At 33.1% G+C, this 17,912-nt stretch overlaps 1 protein-coding gene across 1 annotated transcript in view; it reads right to left on the minus strand.

Annotated features, from left to right (window-relative positions):
• The window catches only part of LOC148953810 (uncharacterized), a 273,349-nt gene that overhangs the window by 205,631 nt on the left and 49,806 nt on the right, over window positions 1–17,912 (minus strand). The window contains exons 6-9 of the mRNA XM_089085651.1: window positions 16,663–16,875; window positions 13,134–13,319; window positions 10,685–10,930; window positions 1,491–1,727 (exon numbers count right to left, since the gene is read on the minus strand). Of these exons, the coding sequence (XP_088941777.1) occupies window positions 1,491–1,727; window positions 10,685–10,930; window positions 13,134–13,319; window positions 16,663–16,875 (882 nt within the window). The remainder of the gene's footprint in view (window positions 1–1,490; window positions 1,728–10,684; window positions 10,931–13,133; window positions 13,320–16,662; window positions 16,876–17,912) is intronic.

Here is a 17,912-nt window from a genome sequence, read left to right on the forward strand (position 1 = left end):
AGTTCTTTATCCTAACTGGCCAATAACAGCACTAAGGATCTCGCACTTCGGAGAAATAATGTAGAAAAGGCGATTAACACTAATAGTGATAAAATACGAAACCATTCTATTTCTTGAGTTCATCTTAGAATTGAAGCAATATATGGTTCCAGAATAAACTGGCTATTGATTCAGAAGGAGAGAAAGACGTGGCCTCTTAATCACATCATATTTACTTAGGTGATTAGGAGTGTATATTCATATATACAGGCTATATTACTAAGGAGACTAATAAAAGGGAGGAAGGCGTGGTCTCTTAATCGTTTTATATATACTAATAAGGAGACTTTTACAGAGAGGAAGATTAATATTTACTAATATTGTTAAATTACTATGATATATTACTCCTATTGCTGCCAGAAGCAAATTGCAACTATCTTTACTCATTAATATTACTAAAACATAACACATATTTACTAATAGGAGACTAAAAATGAAAAGAAAAGTGTGTTTTCCTTGGTCCGTCATATACGCGAATTAAGGCATAGCAAAATCCGCCCCGGCACTTTTTGTATAATTTGTTTTATGACAGTATCTCTGAATGCTGTCAAACTATCCTGGATGCTGTATACTGTCACAGAGTGACACTGTTACATTTGTGACAGCGTGCTGAGCCCCCGTGACACTTATTGCACCAACTGAGACGGGGATTTCATTGACGCATAAATATTTATTTTTAGCTGGAAAATCACAAGAGGGATCGAATTTTCATTTGTAAATACTGAAGTTGTTGCTGACGACTTTTAGGAAATGCACCTAAAAAAATATCATAGTGTGCAATTTTTTTTCAAAATTGACTTTTTTATAGATGAATTTTGCCGTAAAAACTTGTCACTATAACTGATTCGATCTAGTCACTTATATAGAAATTAGGCTATTTAGAAGTTCTTGTTCTTTTCATTTCGTTTATTTTATACATTATCGTTTACTCAAAAATAGAGTCGTTCTATTTTTAATTTTATTAATATTTGTCTCTAAAAAATCGAAAAACTTTACTTCCTCTCTTTCCATGATCACTGCATCAACACGTTACTTAAAATAAAAGGAAACATTTGAGAAAAAGTTGTCGTCGCTGGGAACCGAACCTACAAGCCCTCAGATGAATAATCTTGACGAATAGATGAATTACCCTGCCAGATACCAGGAAGCTGCTTCATAGTGATTTGATATAAACTTTTGACAAATAAATTAAGACATTAAATGGGTTATTATAAGAGTTTTCTTGGGTTTGGTTCCTACCAATGACTAGTTTCGTGAGGTGCAGCCTTTTTCCTTTTACAATCGCAGGCAAGTTTTTAGCTTATAAACTCATTTATGCTTACAATGTGTAACTGGATTCTAGCAGTATATTTCGATGTATTTCTTTACCATTGAAAGTATCATACCTCAAAGTTACTATTTCAGTTTAACGATTTGTTCGTCATGGTAATATAAGTAAGTAGTTTTCTTACATCTTTCATTAACTTCCGACAATTCTCAGATACCTCCAGTTTTCCTTTTGTTGTAGATTCTAATATACTATTGCAACTATCTCTTTGCTTAGATAATTCTTCACATCTTTGGCTAGTAGCAGTGAAATCTTGGCGAAGAGCTTGCAAGTCGTTCTGAAGTGCTTCCCTCTCACATGATAATCTAGCTATGGTTCTGTTGAGTTCAGCAAACTGCTGTCTCTCATTTTCAATATTTAGCTAAAAAAGAACGAAAAGAATCAGCACATATAACCTAAGCCTTAGCAGGAGTTAAATTTGGCCTTGGTAGCAGAATAAAATGTTGCCAAGTGAATAAAGTATCGTCATCGTAGCGTATAATTGATTCACTTTTGTTTTAAAGCAGATTTAAGAAATCAATTTCCCCGATACTCAAAATGGTGATTCAATTCAATATTATTTGTTCCGGTAGACAAAATTGTGTTTAAATAAATAAAGGCTTGCTATTCAGTAAGCATAGAATGATACGAATCTGTACATGTAACTTATATGCTACAGAATATGAACTTATTTTGGTAGCAGAATAAAATGTGGCCATGAATAAAGTATCGTTATTTTAGCGTATATTTGTTCGCTTTTAATTCAAAATAGAGATAAGAACCAATGGTCTCCAATAGTTAAGATGTCTTTAAACTGAAAATCTTACAGTCTTTCACGGTAAAAATTGTATCTAAGATAAATCTAGCCTCCTATTTAGCTAAAAAAGACCATAAAAAAATCAGCCACATAACTTAAGCCCTAGCAGGAGTCAAGTTTGGCCTGGGTAGCCGAATAATATGTACCCAAAAGAGTAAGAATCGTCATTTTGGCGTATATGCTTCGCTTTTGTTTTAAAGCAGAGTTAAGGAATCCATTTCTCCAATGGTCAAGATTGTTTTTAAATTGAAAATTTTAAGTAATTTTCAACGGTAAAAAAAATTGTATCTAAGATAAACCAAGCCTTCCTATTTAGCTAAAAAAGAACGAAAAGAATCAGTACACATAACCTAAGCCCTAGCAGGAGTTAAATTTGGCGATGGTAGCAGAATGAAATGTTGCCAAGTGAATAAAGTATCGTTATTTTGGCGTATATTTGCTTCGCTTTTGTTTTAAAGCAGAGATAAGGAATCCATTTCTCCAATAGTCAAGATGGTTTTTAAATTGAAAATTTTAAGTTATTTTCTACAGTAAAAAAAATTGTTTCTAAGATAAACCAAGCCATCCTATTTAGCTAAAAAAAGAACGAAAAGAATCAGTACACATAACCTAAGCCCTAGCAGGAGTTAAATTTGGCCTTGGTAGCAGAATAAAATATTGCCAAGTTAATAAAGTATCGTTATTTTGGCGTATATTTGCTTCGCTTTTGTTTTAAAGCAGAGATAAGGAATCAATTTCTCCAATGGTCAAGATCGTTTTTAAATTGAAAATCTTAAATAACTTTCCACGGTAAAAAAAAAATTGTATGTAAGATAAACCAAGCCTTCCTATTTAGCTAAAAAAGAACGAAAAGAATCAGTACACATAACCTAAGCCCTAGCAGGAGTTAAATTTGGCCTTGGTAGCAGAATAAAATGTTGCCAAGTGAATAAAGTATCGTTATTTTGGCGTATATTTGCTTCACTTTTGTTTTAAAGCAGAGATAAGGAATCAATTTCTCCAATAGTCAAGATCGTTTTTAAATTGAAAATTTTAAATTACTTTCCACTGCAAAAAAAAATTGTATCTAAGATAAACCATGCCTTCCTATTTAGCTAAAAAAGAACGAAAAGAATTAGTACACATAACCTAAGCCCTAGCAGGAGTTAAATTTGGCCTTGTTAGCAGAATAAAATGTTGCCAAGTGAATAAAGTATCGTTATTTTGGCGTATATTTGCTTCGCTTTTGTTTTAAAGCACAGATAAGGAATCAATTTCTCCAATAGTCAAGATCGTTTTTAAATTGAAAATCTTAAATTACTTTCCACTGTAAAAAAAAACTGTATCTAAGATAAACCAAGCCTTCCTATTTAGCTAAAAAAGAACGAAAAGAATCAGTACACATAACCTAAGCCCTAGCAGGAGTTAAATTTGTCTTTGGTAGCAGAATGAAATGTGGCCAAGTGAATAAAGTATCGTTATTTTGGCGTATATTTGCTTCGCTTTTTTTTTAAAGCAGAGATAAGGAATCCATTTTTCCAATGGTTTAGATCGTTTTTAAATTGAAGATCTTAAATAGCTTTCCACGGAAAAAAAAAATTGTATCTAAGATAAACCAAGCCTTCCTATTTAGCTAAAAAAGAACGAAAAGAATCAGTACACATAACCTAAGCCCTAGCAGGAGTTAAATTTGGCCTTGGTAGCAGAATAAAATGTTGCCAAGTGAATGAAGTATCGTTATTTTGGCGTATATTTGCTTCGCTTTTGTTTTAAAGCAGAGATAAAGAATCAATTTCTCCAATAGTCAAGATCGTTTTTAAATTGAAAATTTTAAATTACTTTCCACAGCAAAAAAAAATTGTATCTAAGATAAACCAAGCCATCCTATTTAGCTAAAAAAGAACGAAAAGAATCAGCACATATAACCTAAGCCCTAGCAGGAGTTAAATTTGTCCTTGCTAGCAGAATAAAACGTTGCCAAGTGAATAAAGTATCGTTATTTCGGCGTATATTTGCTTCGCTTTTGTTTTAAAGCAGAGATAAGGAATCAATTTCTCCAATAGTCAAGATCGTTTTTAAATTCAAAATCTTAAATTACTTTACACGGTAAAAAAATTTGTATCTAAGATAAACCAAGCCTTCCTATTTAGCTAAAAAAGAACGAAAAGAATCAGTACACATAACCTAAGCCCTAGCAGGAGTTAAATTTGTCTTCGGTAGCAGAAGAAAATGTGGCCAAGTGAATAAAGTATCGTTATTTTGGCGTATATTTGCTTCTCTTTTGTTTTAAAGTAGAGATAAAGAACCAATATCTCCAATAGTCTAGATGGTTTTTAAATTGAAGATTTTAAGTAATTTTCCACAGTAAAAAAATTGTATCTAAGATAAACCAAGCCATCCTATTTAGCTAAAAAAGAACGAAAAGAATTAGTACACATAACCTAAGCCCTAGCAGGAGTTAAATTTGTCTTCGGTAGCAGAAGAAAATGTGGCCAAGTAAATAAAGTAACGTTATTTTGGCGTATATTTGCTTCGCTTTTGTTTTAAAGCACAGATAAGGAATCAATTTCTCCAATAGTCAAGATCGTTTTTAAATTGAAAATCTTAAATTACTTTCCACGGTAAAAAAAAAATTGTATCTAAGATAAAACCAAGCCATCCTATTTAGCTAAAAAAGAACGAAAAGAATTAGTACACATAACCTAAGCCTTAGCAGGAGTTAAATTTGGCCTTGGTAGCAGAATGAAATGTTGCCAAGTGAATAAAGTATAGTTATTTTGGCGTATATTTGCTTCACTTTTGTTTTAAAGCAGATATAAGGAATCAATTTCTCCAATAGTCAAGATCGTTTTTAAATTGAAAATTTTAAATTACTTTCCACGGTAAAAAAAAATTGTATCTAAGATAAACCAAGCCTTTCTATTTAGCTAAAAAAGAACCAAAAGAATTAGTACACATAACCTAAGCCCTAGCAGGAGTTAAATTTGGCCTCGGTAGCAGAATAAAATGTTGCCAAGTGAATAAAGTATCGTTATTTTGGCGTATATTTGCTTCACTTTTGTTTTAAAGCAGATATAATGAATCCATTTCTCCAATAGTCAAGATCGTTTTTAAATTGAAGATTTTAAATTACTTTTCACGGTAAAAAAAATTGTATCTAAGATAAACCAAGCCTTCCTATTTAGCTAAAAAAGAACGAAAAGAATCAGTACACGTAACCTAAGCCCTAGCAGGAGTTAAATTTGTCTTTGGTAGCAGAATAAAATGTGGCCAAGTAAATAAAGTAACGTTATTTCGGCGTATATTTGCTTCGCTTTTGTTTTAAAGAACAGATAAGAAATCCATATCTCCAATAGTCAAGATCGTTTTTAAATTGAAGATTTTAAATTACTTTTCATTGTAAAAAAAATTTTATCTAAGATAAACCAAGCCTTCCTATTTAGCTAAAAAAGAATGAAAAGAATCAGTACACATAACCTATGCCCTAGCAGGAGTGAAATTTGTCTTTGGTAGCAGAATAAAATGTTGCCAAGTAAATAAAGTAACGTTATTTTGGCGTATATTTGCTTCGCTTTTGTTTTAAAGCAGAGATAAGGAATCAATTTCTCCAATAGTCAAGATGGTTTTTAAATTCAAATCTTAAATAACTTTACACGGTAAAAAAAAGTGTATCTAAGATAAACCAAGCCTTCCTATTTAGCTAAAAACGAACGAAAAGAATCAGTACACATAACCTAAGCCCTAGCAGGAGTTAAATTTGGCTTTGGTAGCAGAATAAAATGTTGCCAAGTAAATAAAGTAACGTTATTTTGGCGTATATTTGCTTCACTTTTGTTTTAAAGCAGAGATAAGGAATCAATTTCTCCAATAGTCAAGATGGTTTTTAAATTGAAAATCTTAAATAACTTTCCACGGTAAAAAAATTGTATCTAAGATAAACCAAGCCTTCCTATTTAGCTAAAAAAGAACGAAAAGAATCAGTACACATAACCTAAGCCCTAGCAGGAGTTAAATTTGGCCTTGGTAGCAGAATAAAATGTTGCCAAGTAAATAAAGTAACGTTATTTTGGCGTCTATTTGCTTCGCTTTTGCTTTAAAGCAGAGATAAGGAATCAATTTCTCCAATAGTCAAGATCGTTTTTAAATTGAAAATCTTAAATTACTTTCCACGGTAAAAAAAAAATTGTATTTAAGATAAAACCAAGCCTTCCTATTTAGCTAAAAAAGAATGAAAAGAATGAGTACACATAACCTATGCCTTAGCAGGAGTGAAATTTGGCCTTGGTAGCAGAATAAAATGTAGCCAAGTAAATAAAGTATCGTTATTTTGGCATATATTTGCTTCACTTTTGTTTTAAAGCAGAGATAAGGAATCAATTTTTCCAATGGTCAAGATCGTTTTTAAATTGAAAATCTTAAATTGCTTTCCACGGTAAAAAAAAACTGTATCTAAGATAAACCAAGCCTTCGTATTTAGCTAAAAAAGAACGAAAAGAATCAGTACACGTAACCTAAGCCCTAGCAGGAGTTAAATTTGGCCTCGGTAGCAGAATAAAATGTTGCCAAGTAAATTAAGTAACGTTATTTTGGCGTATATTTGCTTCGCTTTTGTTTTAAATCACAGATAAGGAATCAATTTCTCCAATAGTCAAGATCGTTTTTAAATTGAAAATCTTAAATTACTTTCCACGGTAAAAAAAAATTGTATCTAAGATAAACCAAGCCTTCCTATTTAGCTAAAAAAGAACGAAAAGAATCAGTACACATAACCTAAGCCCTAGCAGGAGTTAAATTTGTCCTTGGTAGCAGAATAAAATGTTGCCAAGTGAATAAAGTATCGTTATTTTGGCGTATATTTGCTTCGCTTTTGTTTTAAAGCAGAGATAAGGAATCAATTTCTCCAATAGTCAAGATGGTTTTTAAATTGAAGATATTAAATTACTTTCCACTGTATACAATTTTTAAAAAAATTGTATCTAAGATAAACCAAGCCTTCCTATTTAGCTAAAAAAGAACGAAAAGAATCAGTACACATAACCTAAGCCCTAGCAGGAGTTAAATTTGGCCTTGGTAGCAGAATAAAATGTTGCCTTTTAATAAAGTATCGTTATTTTCGCGTATATTTGCTTCACTTTTGTTTTAAAGCAGAGATAAGGAATCAATTTCTCCAATAGTCAAGATAGTTTTTAAATTGAAAATCTTAAATTACTTTCCACGGTAAAAACAAAATTGTATTTAAGATAAACAAAACCTTCCTGTCTGAAACATAAATATACTGTGTCTACTGGTTTATTGGCGTAAAAAGAAGCTAATTTTCCAGAAAACTTGCTAGGAAAATAGTTTTGAAATTTTCTTTTAGTCCAAATGTCATAGAAGTGATTCCGTTAAGTTTAGTAAACTGCCGTCCTTCATTTTCAAGATTTAGCTAAGAAAGGAAGTGAAAAATCAGCCCGCCCGAGCTAAGTTCTAGCTAAGCTTAAATATGGCTTAGGTAGCCAAATTTAAAGTCGCCAAATGAAATAAGAGGATTTTTCAAAATACTTTACTTTCTGAATACACTTTCCCCCCACACAATTGACGTCACTGCAAGGTACTATTGCCAAAATGCAGTTACCAAATTAAGAAATTTACTTTGGAGGTTGGACATTTAGAATAAATAGCTCTTATGAAAGTTATGATTCTTATGATTGACGGTGAGTCTTAAGATTAATCGCTTTTTGTTTGGGCCTTTTAAAAATTGATTTTTTTTTCTTTGTTTTGTTTTGTGTGTGTGTGTGTGTGTGTGAGAGTTGAGTCTTTGAAAGGTTGAAATGCATTATATTGAAAAATACTTTTCTTCTCTTTTTTTTAGTATTTGTGTCATTTCTGTTTTTCCCCTGTTTTTATCACAGCCATAGAGCCTTATGGGGGATTCTATGTTGAAGTGTTTTTGTCGTAAATTTATTGGTTGAATAAACTGATTGATTGATTGAAAAAGTACTAAAATGATCTTTGGCTTAAAGAGCGAGGTATTGACTAGGGGGCGAACCCAATCATATATGTGATAATTTCTGTTCGTTTTAAGTTTTAATGTTGCTCCTTACTTTCAGTTGAAAAACTTGTTTTTTTATTTAATTTCTGATCGTTTTTTTAATATATGCTGGGAAATCCGGCGCCACCTTCATAGCAATGTCCCTCCCCCATGAAAACTTCCTCCATGAAAAGATCCTCCCATATAACCCCCGACGCCCCCCCCCCCACTAACAGAAAAAATCCCCCTGAAAACGTCTGTATACTTCCCAATAACCAATACTATATGTAAACATTGGGTGAAGTCCATAACTTTCAGCCCTCCCCGGGGACTTTTGGGGATTAAGTCATCCTAAAAGACATATTTATTATATTTCTGACCATGCTGAACAAAATGGCGATCTCAAAATTTTGATCGGGTGACTTTGGGCAAAAATGAGCGTGGGAGGGGGCCTAGTTACCCTCCATTTTTTGTTCACTTAAAAAGGGCACTAGAACTTTTAATTTCCGTTCGAATGAGCCCTCCCGAGATATTCTAGGACAACTGGGTCAATACGATCACCCCTGGGCAAAAAACAAACAAAAAAACAAATAAACACGCATCTGTGATCTTTCTTCTAGCAAAAAAATACAAAATTCCAAATTTTTGCAGATATGGACTTGAAACCTCTATAGTAGGGTTCTCTGATATGCTAAATCTGATAGTGTGATTTTCATTGAGGTTCTATAACTTTTAGGGGGTGTTTCCCCATTTTTTTTCGAAAATCAGCCAAATTGTCTCAGGCACGTAACTTTTGATTGGTAGGACTAAACTTGATGAAAATTATATATTTGAAATCAGCATTAAAATTTGATTCTTTTGATGTATCTATTGGTCTGAAAATTTCGTTTTTTAGAGCTTCAATTAATATTGAGCCGGGTCGCTCCTTACTTACAGTTAGTTACCACGAACTGTTTGATAAACAGTTTACACAAAAAAAGGCATATTATAAGGAATTTGCACCAAAAAATGGAAAAATTACGATATTTTGAGGTATTACTAAGCATGGCTTATAAAAAGGTTTAGTTTTCAAAGAATAATTGTAAATAATAGTTTTAAATCAATTTTTAAAACGGTTAAACATGTAACAGATGTTGCCAAACTAAAAAAAAAAATAATAATAAAACAGATCAACTCAATTCTGAAACCTTTAAACATGTAGCATCAGTTGCCACACTTAAAAACCCTTGTCAAAAGACTTGTGTGGTATATCATCTGGTATATGAAGATGCAGTTTTTGTCAAAAATTCCATTTTATTGTAATATTGTCCTTTGTTAATTACAAAAGGCATCAGATATGGCAATTTCCTTTCAAGTGAGCCCTGAAACACCTTTCTATGAGGTTTCAGCAGCCCACTAGCGGTAACTAAAAAAAGAAAAAAAAAGAAATAAGGAGACATATAACTGCATCCCATGGGGAAAAGATTTTCCTTGTGGTTCAAGATGGTGGACTGTAATTCTCTTGAATGTGGCGCTTGACTATGATGATTCCAATGGTGCAGTTTCCATTTTAATCCGACATAATTTTGTGGAGTATCAGGCTATTGTTCAAAATTTCCACAAATTTGTTTTCACAATAAGCTTTTAACATTAAGATTAATTGAAAAAATAGTTGCCATTCTTGAATCAGCTTCAAATGACGATTTTTTCTCACTTGATATTTTTTTTCGGAACGCGTTTTAAATGTTGTGTTACTACGGGCTAGAGCTCGTTTTATACTATGATGCCCATGAGGGGGCAACCGTGATACAAAAGTGCTACTGTCACTTGTGACACTTCCACAAGAATAATGTCATAAATCACTTACAGGGAACTAAAGTGAGCAGAGATTAAGAGAGCATTCAAAATGACTTAGGTCTTATGGATAATTCTAATGCTACTTTTATTTGAAAGATAACCACTGCAATTCTAGTTTCGAGTCGGCTGCGGTAACTCAAAAGGTGTTATGGTAAATCTTACGATTAAATAAATAATAATTCATCAGTTAATATAATTAACTAAATGTATAAACTAATTAAATAGATATTTTAGGAGATAAAAAAAATCAGGAATTCTTATTTTTATCTAAAATGAAATTATTTTCATTTTTTTAATAAAAAAGCAATGTGTAACTCTTAAGTTCAATTTTTTTAATTTGAGTTTCTTAATTCTAATCTGGAAAAATCCGGAATTTCAGAATTTTTTACTCCTGTTATCAACCACCATTTTTTTCTTTTTCTTTTTTTTAATAATGGAAAAAAAATAGTTATTCATAGGTATCTAAGGTATAGCTTAACAGTTTGGCCAATAAAGATCCATTTGCCAACTCATTTTATGATTGAAAATAGAGGGTATAGGACATCTTGTGGAAAAAGAAGCCTCAAAATTTCTTGAGACCCAAATAAGAATGGAAAACACAGATTGGGAAAATCGAAAGAGCTTGCCTATTTTGATGGAATGGGCTGGCAACTAAAGTTGAAAAACTTGGGAAACATAAAAATCACCGCCAAAATACCTGGTAATCATGGATTTGTAGTTGCTTTTTATCCATCACGCTTCTTAACATCGTGACAACAGAGTCTGGTAGGATCGGACCATCCATTCCCCTTGTTCTTCTTAACTCAAGACTATCACTATTTTCATCAGTGTCTTCTGCTAAAATTCGGTGCAACTCCTGCAGAACGTGTTTCGTGTGATCTAGTTCTTCTTGAATGCGATTACGTAGCCCTACTTCTTCAGAAGAGCGGTTATTCTGTTCTTGCTAAAATAAAAAAAAAGGTTAGTTGATGAGCTTGATATGATAATTAAACTGCAACAGACTGCACATTTTAGAAATTTTACATGCATGAAGATGTTCCCCATGTTTATCTTCACCTCGACAGCCAAGTTTCATCTGATGAAAAAAAATTCTTAACGTTGACGATGATTCATTTCTGTTTCAGATCAGAGCTGAAAATTCGGTTTTTACGGTCAGTATATTGTTTTAAAATATATAAAACAGGCTCCACACCTTACAAATTCTGTATGCGATAAGACGTTCACCCCATTAATCGTGATAAGGTAGGTTTTGACAACGGCCAAACCTCATCTCAACAGCCAGGTTTCACGTCGCCTAAAGAAAAGATTCTTATTGTTGCCGATGAACCAGTTTTTTCTGTTTGGGATCGGGGTTGAATAATTCGGTTTTCCGTTCGGTAAATTGGGTTTTTAAATAAATGACTTCCTGTACTTACAGTGGCAAAAATTTTCTGGTTTTTACGAGTTATTTTAAGTACTAGAATTAAACTATAAGGCTCCACACTTTGCAAATAATATATGTAGTAAGACGTTCACCATATCAATTATGTTAAGTTTGGTTTTAACAGCAGTCAAGCTTCACTTCAACAGCCAGGTTTCGCGTCACCGGACGGAAAAAATAAGTTCTGTTGGCGTGATTCAATTCGCTTCTGTTTCCGAGCCGGGGGGAATAGTTCGTTTCTCCACCCGGCAAATTGCATTTCAAATAAATAAAAGCTAATATAAAAAAAATAAAGTAAACAGACTGGCAAAAATATTTGTTGTATTGTTTTTAAATAGGCACTCAAAGAACTTCTATTTGGAGAAATTGTCTAAAGAATTTCACTCTCAATCAGATACATCAGCCATAGTTAGTTCAGTCTCAATAAATAATATGCAGCTCAATCAGCTGTAATTAGTATAACTATGTCACTTGGTCGTTTTCAATTGACAGATTTACCTTCTTTGTCAGAACATATCTTTCCAGATTACTACATTTTCATTGTAATGTCTACAAGGATCATAGGAACAGAAAATTTTCCACATATGAGAGAAGTTCTCTCCTCCGCAATACCTCACTCTTGAGGCTAAAGGTTTTTAGAACTTAAGAAAAGTTTCTTTTCTATTTAAATGATCCTTGTGGTTTAGTAGTGGTTCAGAAAAAATTGGGACAAAACGTCAAACTTTTAGGGTTTCGGTTACAATTGGGCCAAGTCGCCCAACTTACAGTTCGTCACCACAATCTGTTTAAAATGATCCAAAATTGCTAAGAAAAGTATGAAAATTTTCGTATTTTCACACGTTTTTAGCTTAACTTCAACGTCTTTTTTATACAGAGGAGATATAAAGCACATTTTAAAAGTTTAATTCGTTTGACGAATAGGGTTGGATCTCCGTTATTGAATAATTTAAAATTGTCGTCATATATACCAAGATATTGCACAGAAGACATTAAGGAGGTTATCTAACCTTACCTAATACAATTCTTAAGAAGAATTCTAAGGGTTTACATTGGAGTGAAGGTAAGGCATTTTTCTAAACATCTGCATATAACGCCCACTTAGTTTCATCTAAATATATTTAGGTGAGACGAGACCATGATTTTCAATCCTCAAGATTTCTAAGCAAATAAATATGCAAATTACCAGACGATCTATTGTTATGGTTAAGTTTTGCACCTATGTATCACCGTCCCGCAGACGAGAGACAAGACCACGATTTTCAATCCTCAAGATTTCTAAGCAAATTACCAGATGCTCTAAGCAAATTGCCAGAGAATTTCTAAGCAAATTACCATATTTCCAAGCAAATAAATATGCAAATTACCAGACGATCTATTGTTTTGTTTAAGTTTTGCACCAAAGTATCGCGGTCCCGTAGACGAGAGACAAGACCACGATTTTCAATCCTCAAGATTTCTAAGCAAATTACCAGATGCTCTAAGCAAATTGCCAGAGAGTTTCTAAGCAAATTACTAGATTTCTAAGCAAATAAATATACAAATTACCAGACGATTTATTGTTTTGTTTAAGTTTTGCACCGAAGTATCGCGGTCCCGTAGACGAGATACAAGACCACGATTTTCAATCCTCAAGATTTCTAAGCAAATTACCAGATGCTCTTAGCAAATTACCAGAGAGTTTGTAAGCAAATTACCAGATTTCTAGGCAAATAAATATGTAAATTACCAGATGATCTATTGTTTTGTTTAAGTTTTGCACCAAAGTATCGCGGTCCCGTAGACGAGAGACAAGACCACGATTTTCAATCCTAAAGATTTCTAACTGAGCATTCAGGCTGTCTTTTTCAGTAGTTACTCTGTTAATGTCTGACTGAAGTCCTTTAATTCGTTGCCAGCATGTTGTAAGTCCATCCTGAAATTGAGAATATTTTAGTAGAAATGACTGTAACAGAAAATATATTAGCATGGTATGCTAATGTTTAGTTGTGTTCATTATTCCAATTTTTCATTTTCTTTAAAATTTCCTAAATTTCCATCGAAAAGAAATACGTGAAACATATTAGTTAAATTTGAAAAATACAAAAATATATGAAGATAAATTTGAAAAAATGCAATTTTTAACAATTTAAAAATTGTGAACATCCGTAAAAATATGGATGTTAACAATCTGCAAATAAACAAAAAAAAATGAATTGGTATATCAATAGTTATATAAAAAGAATTGGCTTTTTATACTAATGCCAAATATATAAGATTCATTAAATTTAGTATTACCCATCAAAAGCTACAAGCCTGAGAAAATTTGCCTGATTTTCAAAAAAGGGGAAAATACCTCCTAAAGCATGTCACCCTAATGAAAATCACACCATCAGATTCAGCGTATCGTAAAACTCTAGTGTAGAGTTTCCAGCTCTCATCTGCAAAAATGTGAAAATTTGTATTTTCTGCCAGAAGAAAGATCACAGATGCGTATTTATTTTTTTTTTTCCCCGGGGTAATCGTATTGAAACAGTGGTTCTAGAATATCGGGAGGGAGCTCCTTCGAGGCAAAATTAAAAGCTCTAGTGCCCTTTTAAAACTGACCAAAAAAATTAGAGGGTAGCTAGCCCCCTCCCACACCCCTTTTTTCTCCAAATTCATTGGATCAAAATTTTGAGATAGCCATTTTGTTCAGCATAGCTGAAAGGTCTAAAAACTATGCCTTTGGAGATAACATGATTCCCACGGCTTTTGGGAAAAGGTCTTTAACTTACGAAAAATTTGCCCATTGTTTACGTAGCCTATTTGTTATTGGGAAGTATGCAAGCATTTTCGGTTGAGGGAGGGGAGCATTTTCTACTCAGAGAATTTTTCATGGGGAGAATTTTCCGTGGGGAGGGAATTTTCCGGGGGGGAAGGTAATCATTTCAGGGTGAAATCTTACACTATGGGTATTTTCTAGAATTCCTATTCGAAATTATTTTGTTTGTCTTACTTTCTCTTTGCCGACTCAATATTACATGTGGGGATGTTAAGGGTAATTGCCCAGGTAACTTTTCACCGGGATTAAATCGTCTAAAAGATCTTTCCTTGGGGGTGAGGATAATTTCTCTGTGGAGGGGAGATGGGTTTCCCGGCATTTTAAAAAAACGATCAGAAATTAAATAAAAAAACTAATTTTTTCAACTGAAAGTAAGGAGCAACATAAAAACTTATAGCGAAAAGAAATTATTACGTAAATGAGGGAAATCGTCCCCTCCTGAATACCTCACTCTTTAAGCTAAAGCTTCACTTTTTGTCCCAATTCTTTAAAAACGACTCCTGAAAAACAAGAACCATTTGATTCGAATTGTAAGAAACTTTTTTAAAAGTGCCAAAAAACTTTATGTAATGTAATGTCACATTCATCCGGCTGGCCTGAGGTTCACACTTACAATAAAAGCCACAGAGGTTAGATCCTTACCACTATCTAGAAATAAACTGAAACTGGCGAGTTAGAAAAGAAACAAGACAGAACTGAAGTGTTGCTGCCGCAACATAAATATTTATTATAAGAGTTTTATGTTAGAAAATCTAGCACCTGACGAAAGCGCAGTTTATACTAGTTTCTTGTTTAATTTCGTTTTCCTCCACTAATCTGCCAGCCTGCATTTTTGTTGGCTGCATAGAAATTCTTATTTATCGTTCTTGCTTACTCATTACTTTAATTTATACGATTTTTCATTACTGAATTTATTATTATTATTATTATTGAATTATTTATTAATTACTATCACATGACTACTGATTTATTGATTATCATTACATTATTAATTATTCAATTCATTATCTAATTCAAGATTATTGCGAAGGTTCTTTGTTTATTTATTACCTTGCTTATCTTTTTTACCTATTTTATTATTATCAACTGTTTTTATTTCCCTTATTATTTTCTGTTTTCAACTTCACTGGCAAACGGGCACACGCAAACTTTTACCATACTAACGACCGGAGAGTGTTTTTTCAGTAGCTTAACAACCATTAAAGGTTCCATTTTCATCGTCGAATTCATAGCTATTAAACCATTTTTACTTTCTGGTCAGTAGCCATTTTTGCCAAAACTGATAATTCAATTACTACTAGCGACTGGGAAATGGTTGCGGGTAATTAATGGCAATCGTTAATCGAAAAAGAGGCTAATGTGTCAATAAGGAAGAAAGACTTTCTACATGTGTGTTTTATTTTTTGTGGGAATAAACAATTTTGACTTTGATTCATTTATTTATGTACCAACAAGCTTTCAAGAGGAAATTTCAAATAATTTAAAACAAATGGTAAAAATATAAAATCCAGTGTGACTCAGTAGCTGGAGAATTTACATATAACCTCCCAACGCATCCCCAAACAAAAGTATAAAGATAGTTCGTATATAATAATATTTATAAGTAGTTTTAAGTAACAAGTTTCTCAATGGCTTTGTTGCTTCGGTATTTTTGAAGACCACACTGCCTTCCCATGACGTACATATAACATTTCAATAGGAATACATCCTTTATACCTCAATTGTTTTATTACATACAACAGCGTGGCAGTTGGAATGTGGCAAAACCTACGAGCTATCATATCAGTAGAGAAGCTACAGACGAGATAATGATGCACCAGCGTTGACAAAGAAAATTAAGAGGATCAATAAAAGACGAAAGGCTTAGGTATTATGTTTTTACCATAAAATGATAATTCGTACATGATGGCTAGTATTGGTCCCTCAATTGATTTTTTTTTTAATTGATTTAAATAGTTAAATCTATCTTAATACTAAAACTAATTACTTTTAATAATTTCATCTAGGACAGTCGAGCATTTACTTAATAATCTTAATTAAACTAATTCAATAATTTAATATTAGAAAATTCAATTTAAATGAGTCATTAAATTAAAGTATTCGATTAATTAATGTTTCTGTTGCTCTATTTGCTGCGTTTTGTTGGCTGCCCAAAATAAGTTCCACGCACTCGACATGCCTCAACAGCAACAGAAATGTGCGTTGTTTCTTGGATAATTTTTTCAACATGTTTTTGAACGTGCCCTTTGGCATGAAAACGCACCAGTGTCATACTTTAGTAGAAAAGGTCGCTTTTTCAATTCGTTTCTACAATGTCTTTTTCTGCAGTTGTGGCCCCCTCAAAACTTAAAAAAAGATCATGGTGTTTGTACCCCCTCTCTGGTAAGATAAACTTGCATGAATGTGCTGTATTACTTTATCTGAAGACCAATGTTTGCCAATGTTAAATACTTACGCCCTCTTTGCAATATTCACAGCCAGTCAATGCCATTAAATTTGCAAGACTTCCAGAAGTGTTTTTGACTGATGTACTGAAGTCCATTTGAATCTGTTTAAGTTGTCTTTCAATGTCACTGCGTGTGTCGACAAACGACCTTCGCACTTTAAGGACCTCTTCCCAGAGACTCAGAAGCCTGATATGCTCGGCTGATTTGATTTCTTTTGAAACCTGTGGAAAAAAAGAATTTGAAAACGCTGAAAGGCGCATAGCATCACTTTTTATTCTTATAATCATCTAATAAACCTTGTGCTTCCAAGAAAGAGTTCTAACGTAACAAAATTATTCAATGAATATTATTATGAGCAGAGTGCGGCCAGAGCGTAGCGAAGTGAAGCCTCATCACAAAACGGAAAACAATCTATTTTATTCTCTTCAAAAGGCAAAAATGACACGAACTAAATTCATAAAGCAAGCAAAATACAACCCAATTACTTAAACCCATCGGAAATCACAGGTATTTAGAGTTTAATATTGGGATATACATTTCACTGGAGGTGTAGCCCGCCATCTCGTTGTGGTTCTAGGCTAACCCCCCCCCTCTGGAAAATTAAACCGTGAAAATTACCCCCCCCCCCCAACAGAAACTTTTTCCCTTCGGACAATTCTTTCGAGAAATTCCCCCATATGGACAGTTACCCCGGAAGATTCCTCCATATGTAAAATTGAGCAGCCAAAAAATGTATTACGGGAAATTTCCCGCTTCTCCGCTTCCAATTCCCTCTGCAGACAATTACCCCCGAAAATTTCCCTGCGTGTGAAATAGAGCAGCCAAAGAGAAAGCATGGCTAATAAAAAGAATGAAAAATTGAAGGGATTTTGGAATATTCTACCTATGTTCAAAAATATAAGTAAAAGAAATGGTGTAGAAAATTTTGTACATCAGAAGATTTTGCGTCTGAAGTATCTTAAGTGGTCTTGTTGTTTTTTTTTTTTTTTTTTTTTTGTCGTTTGAACTTAATAACATAAATAAAAGAAAATTTAAGATGGACAGAACTCCTTATTCTTGTTGGAAATTCATGGAAATTCTGGTACCGAATGTTAAGTCAAAAGGGGAAATTCTTGTTGGAAAACTTTATAAACTTTATTGACGTCGTGAAAGCAGGGTTGCCAACTTGAACACTTTTCGAGTGAAATGTCCGCAAAGTTCAGCCAATAGGAGAAGACTTGTGGAAAATTTCAAATAAACCACACATAAATAAGTGTCT

The sequence above is a fragment of the Artemia sp. Qi Xiang Cuo genome, chromosome 3 (assembly GCF_049724085.1).
Source record: "Artemia sp. Qi Xiang Cuo chromosome 3, ASM4972408v1, whole genome shotgun sequence".
In the NCBI taxonomy this organism is placed as follows: Eukaryota; Metazoa; Arthropoda; class Branchiopoda; order Anostraca; family Artemiidae; genus Artemia; species Artemia sp. Qi Xiang Cuo.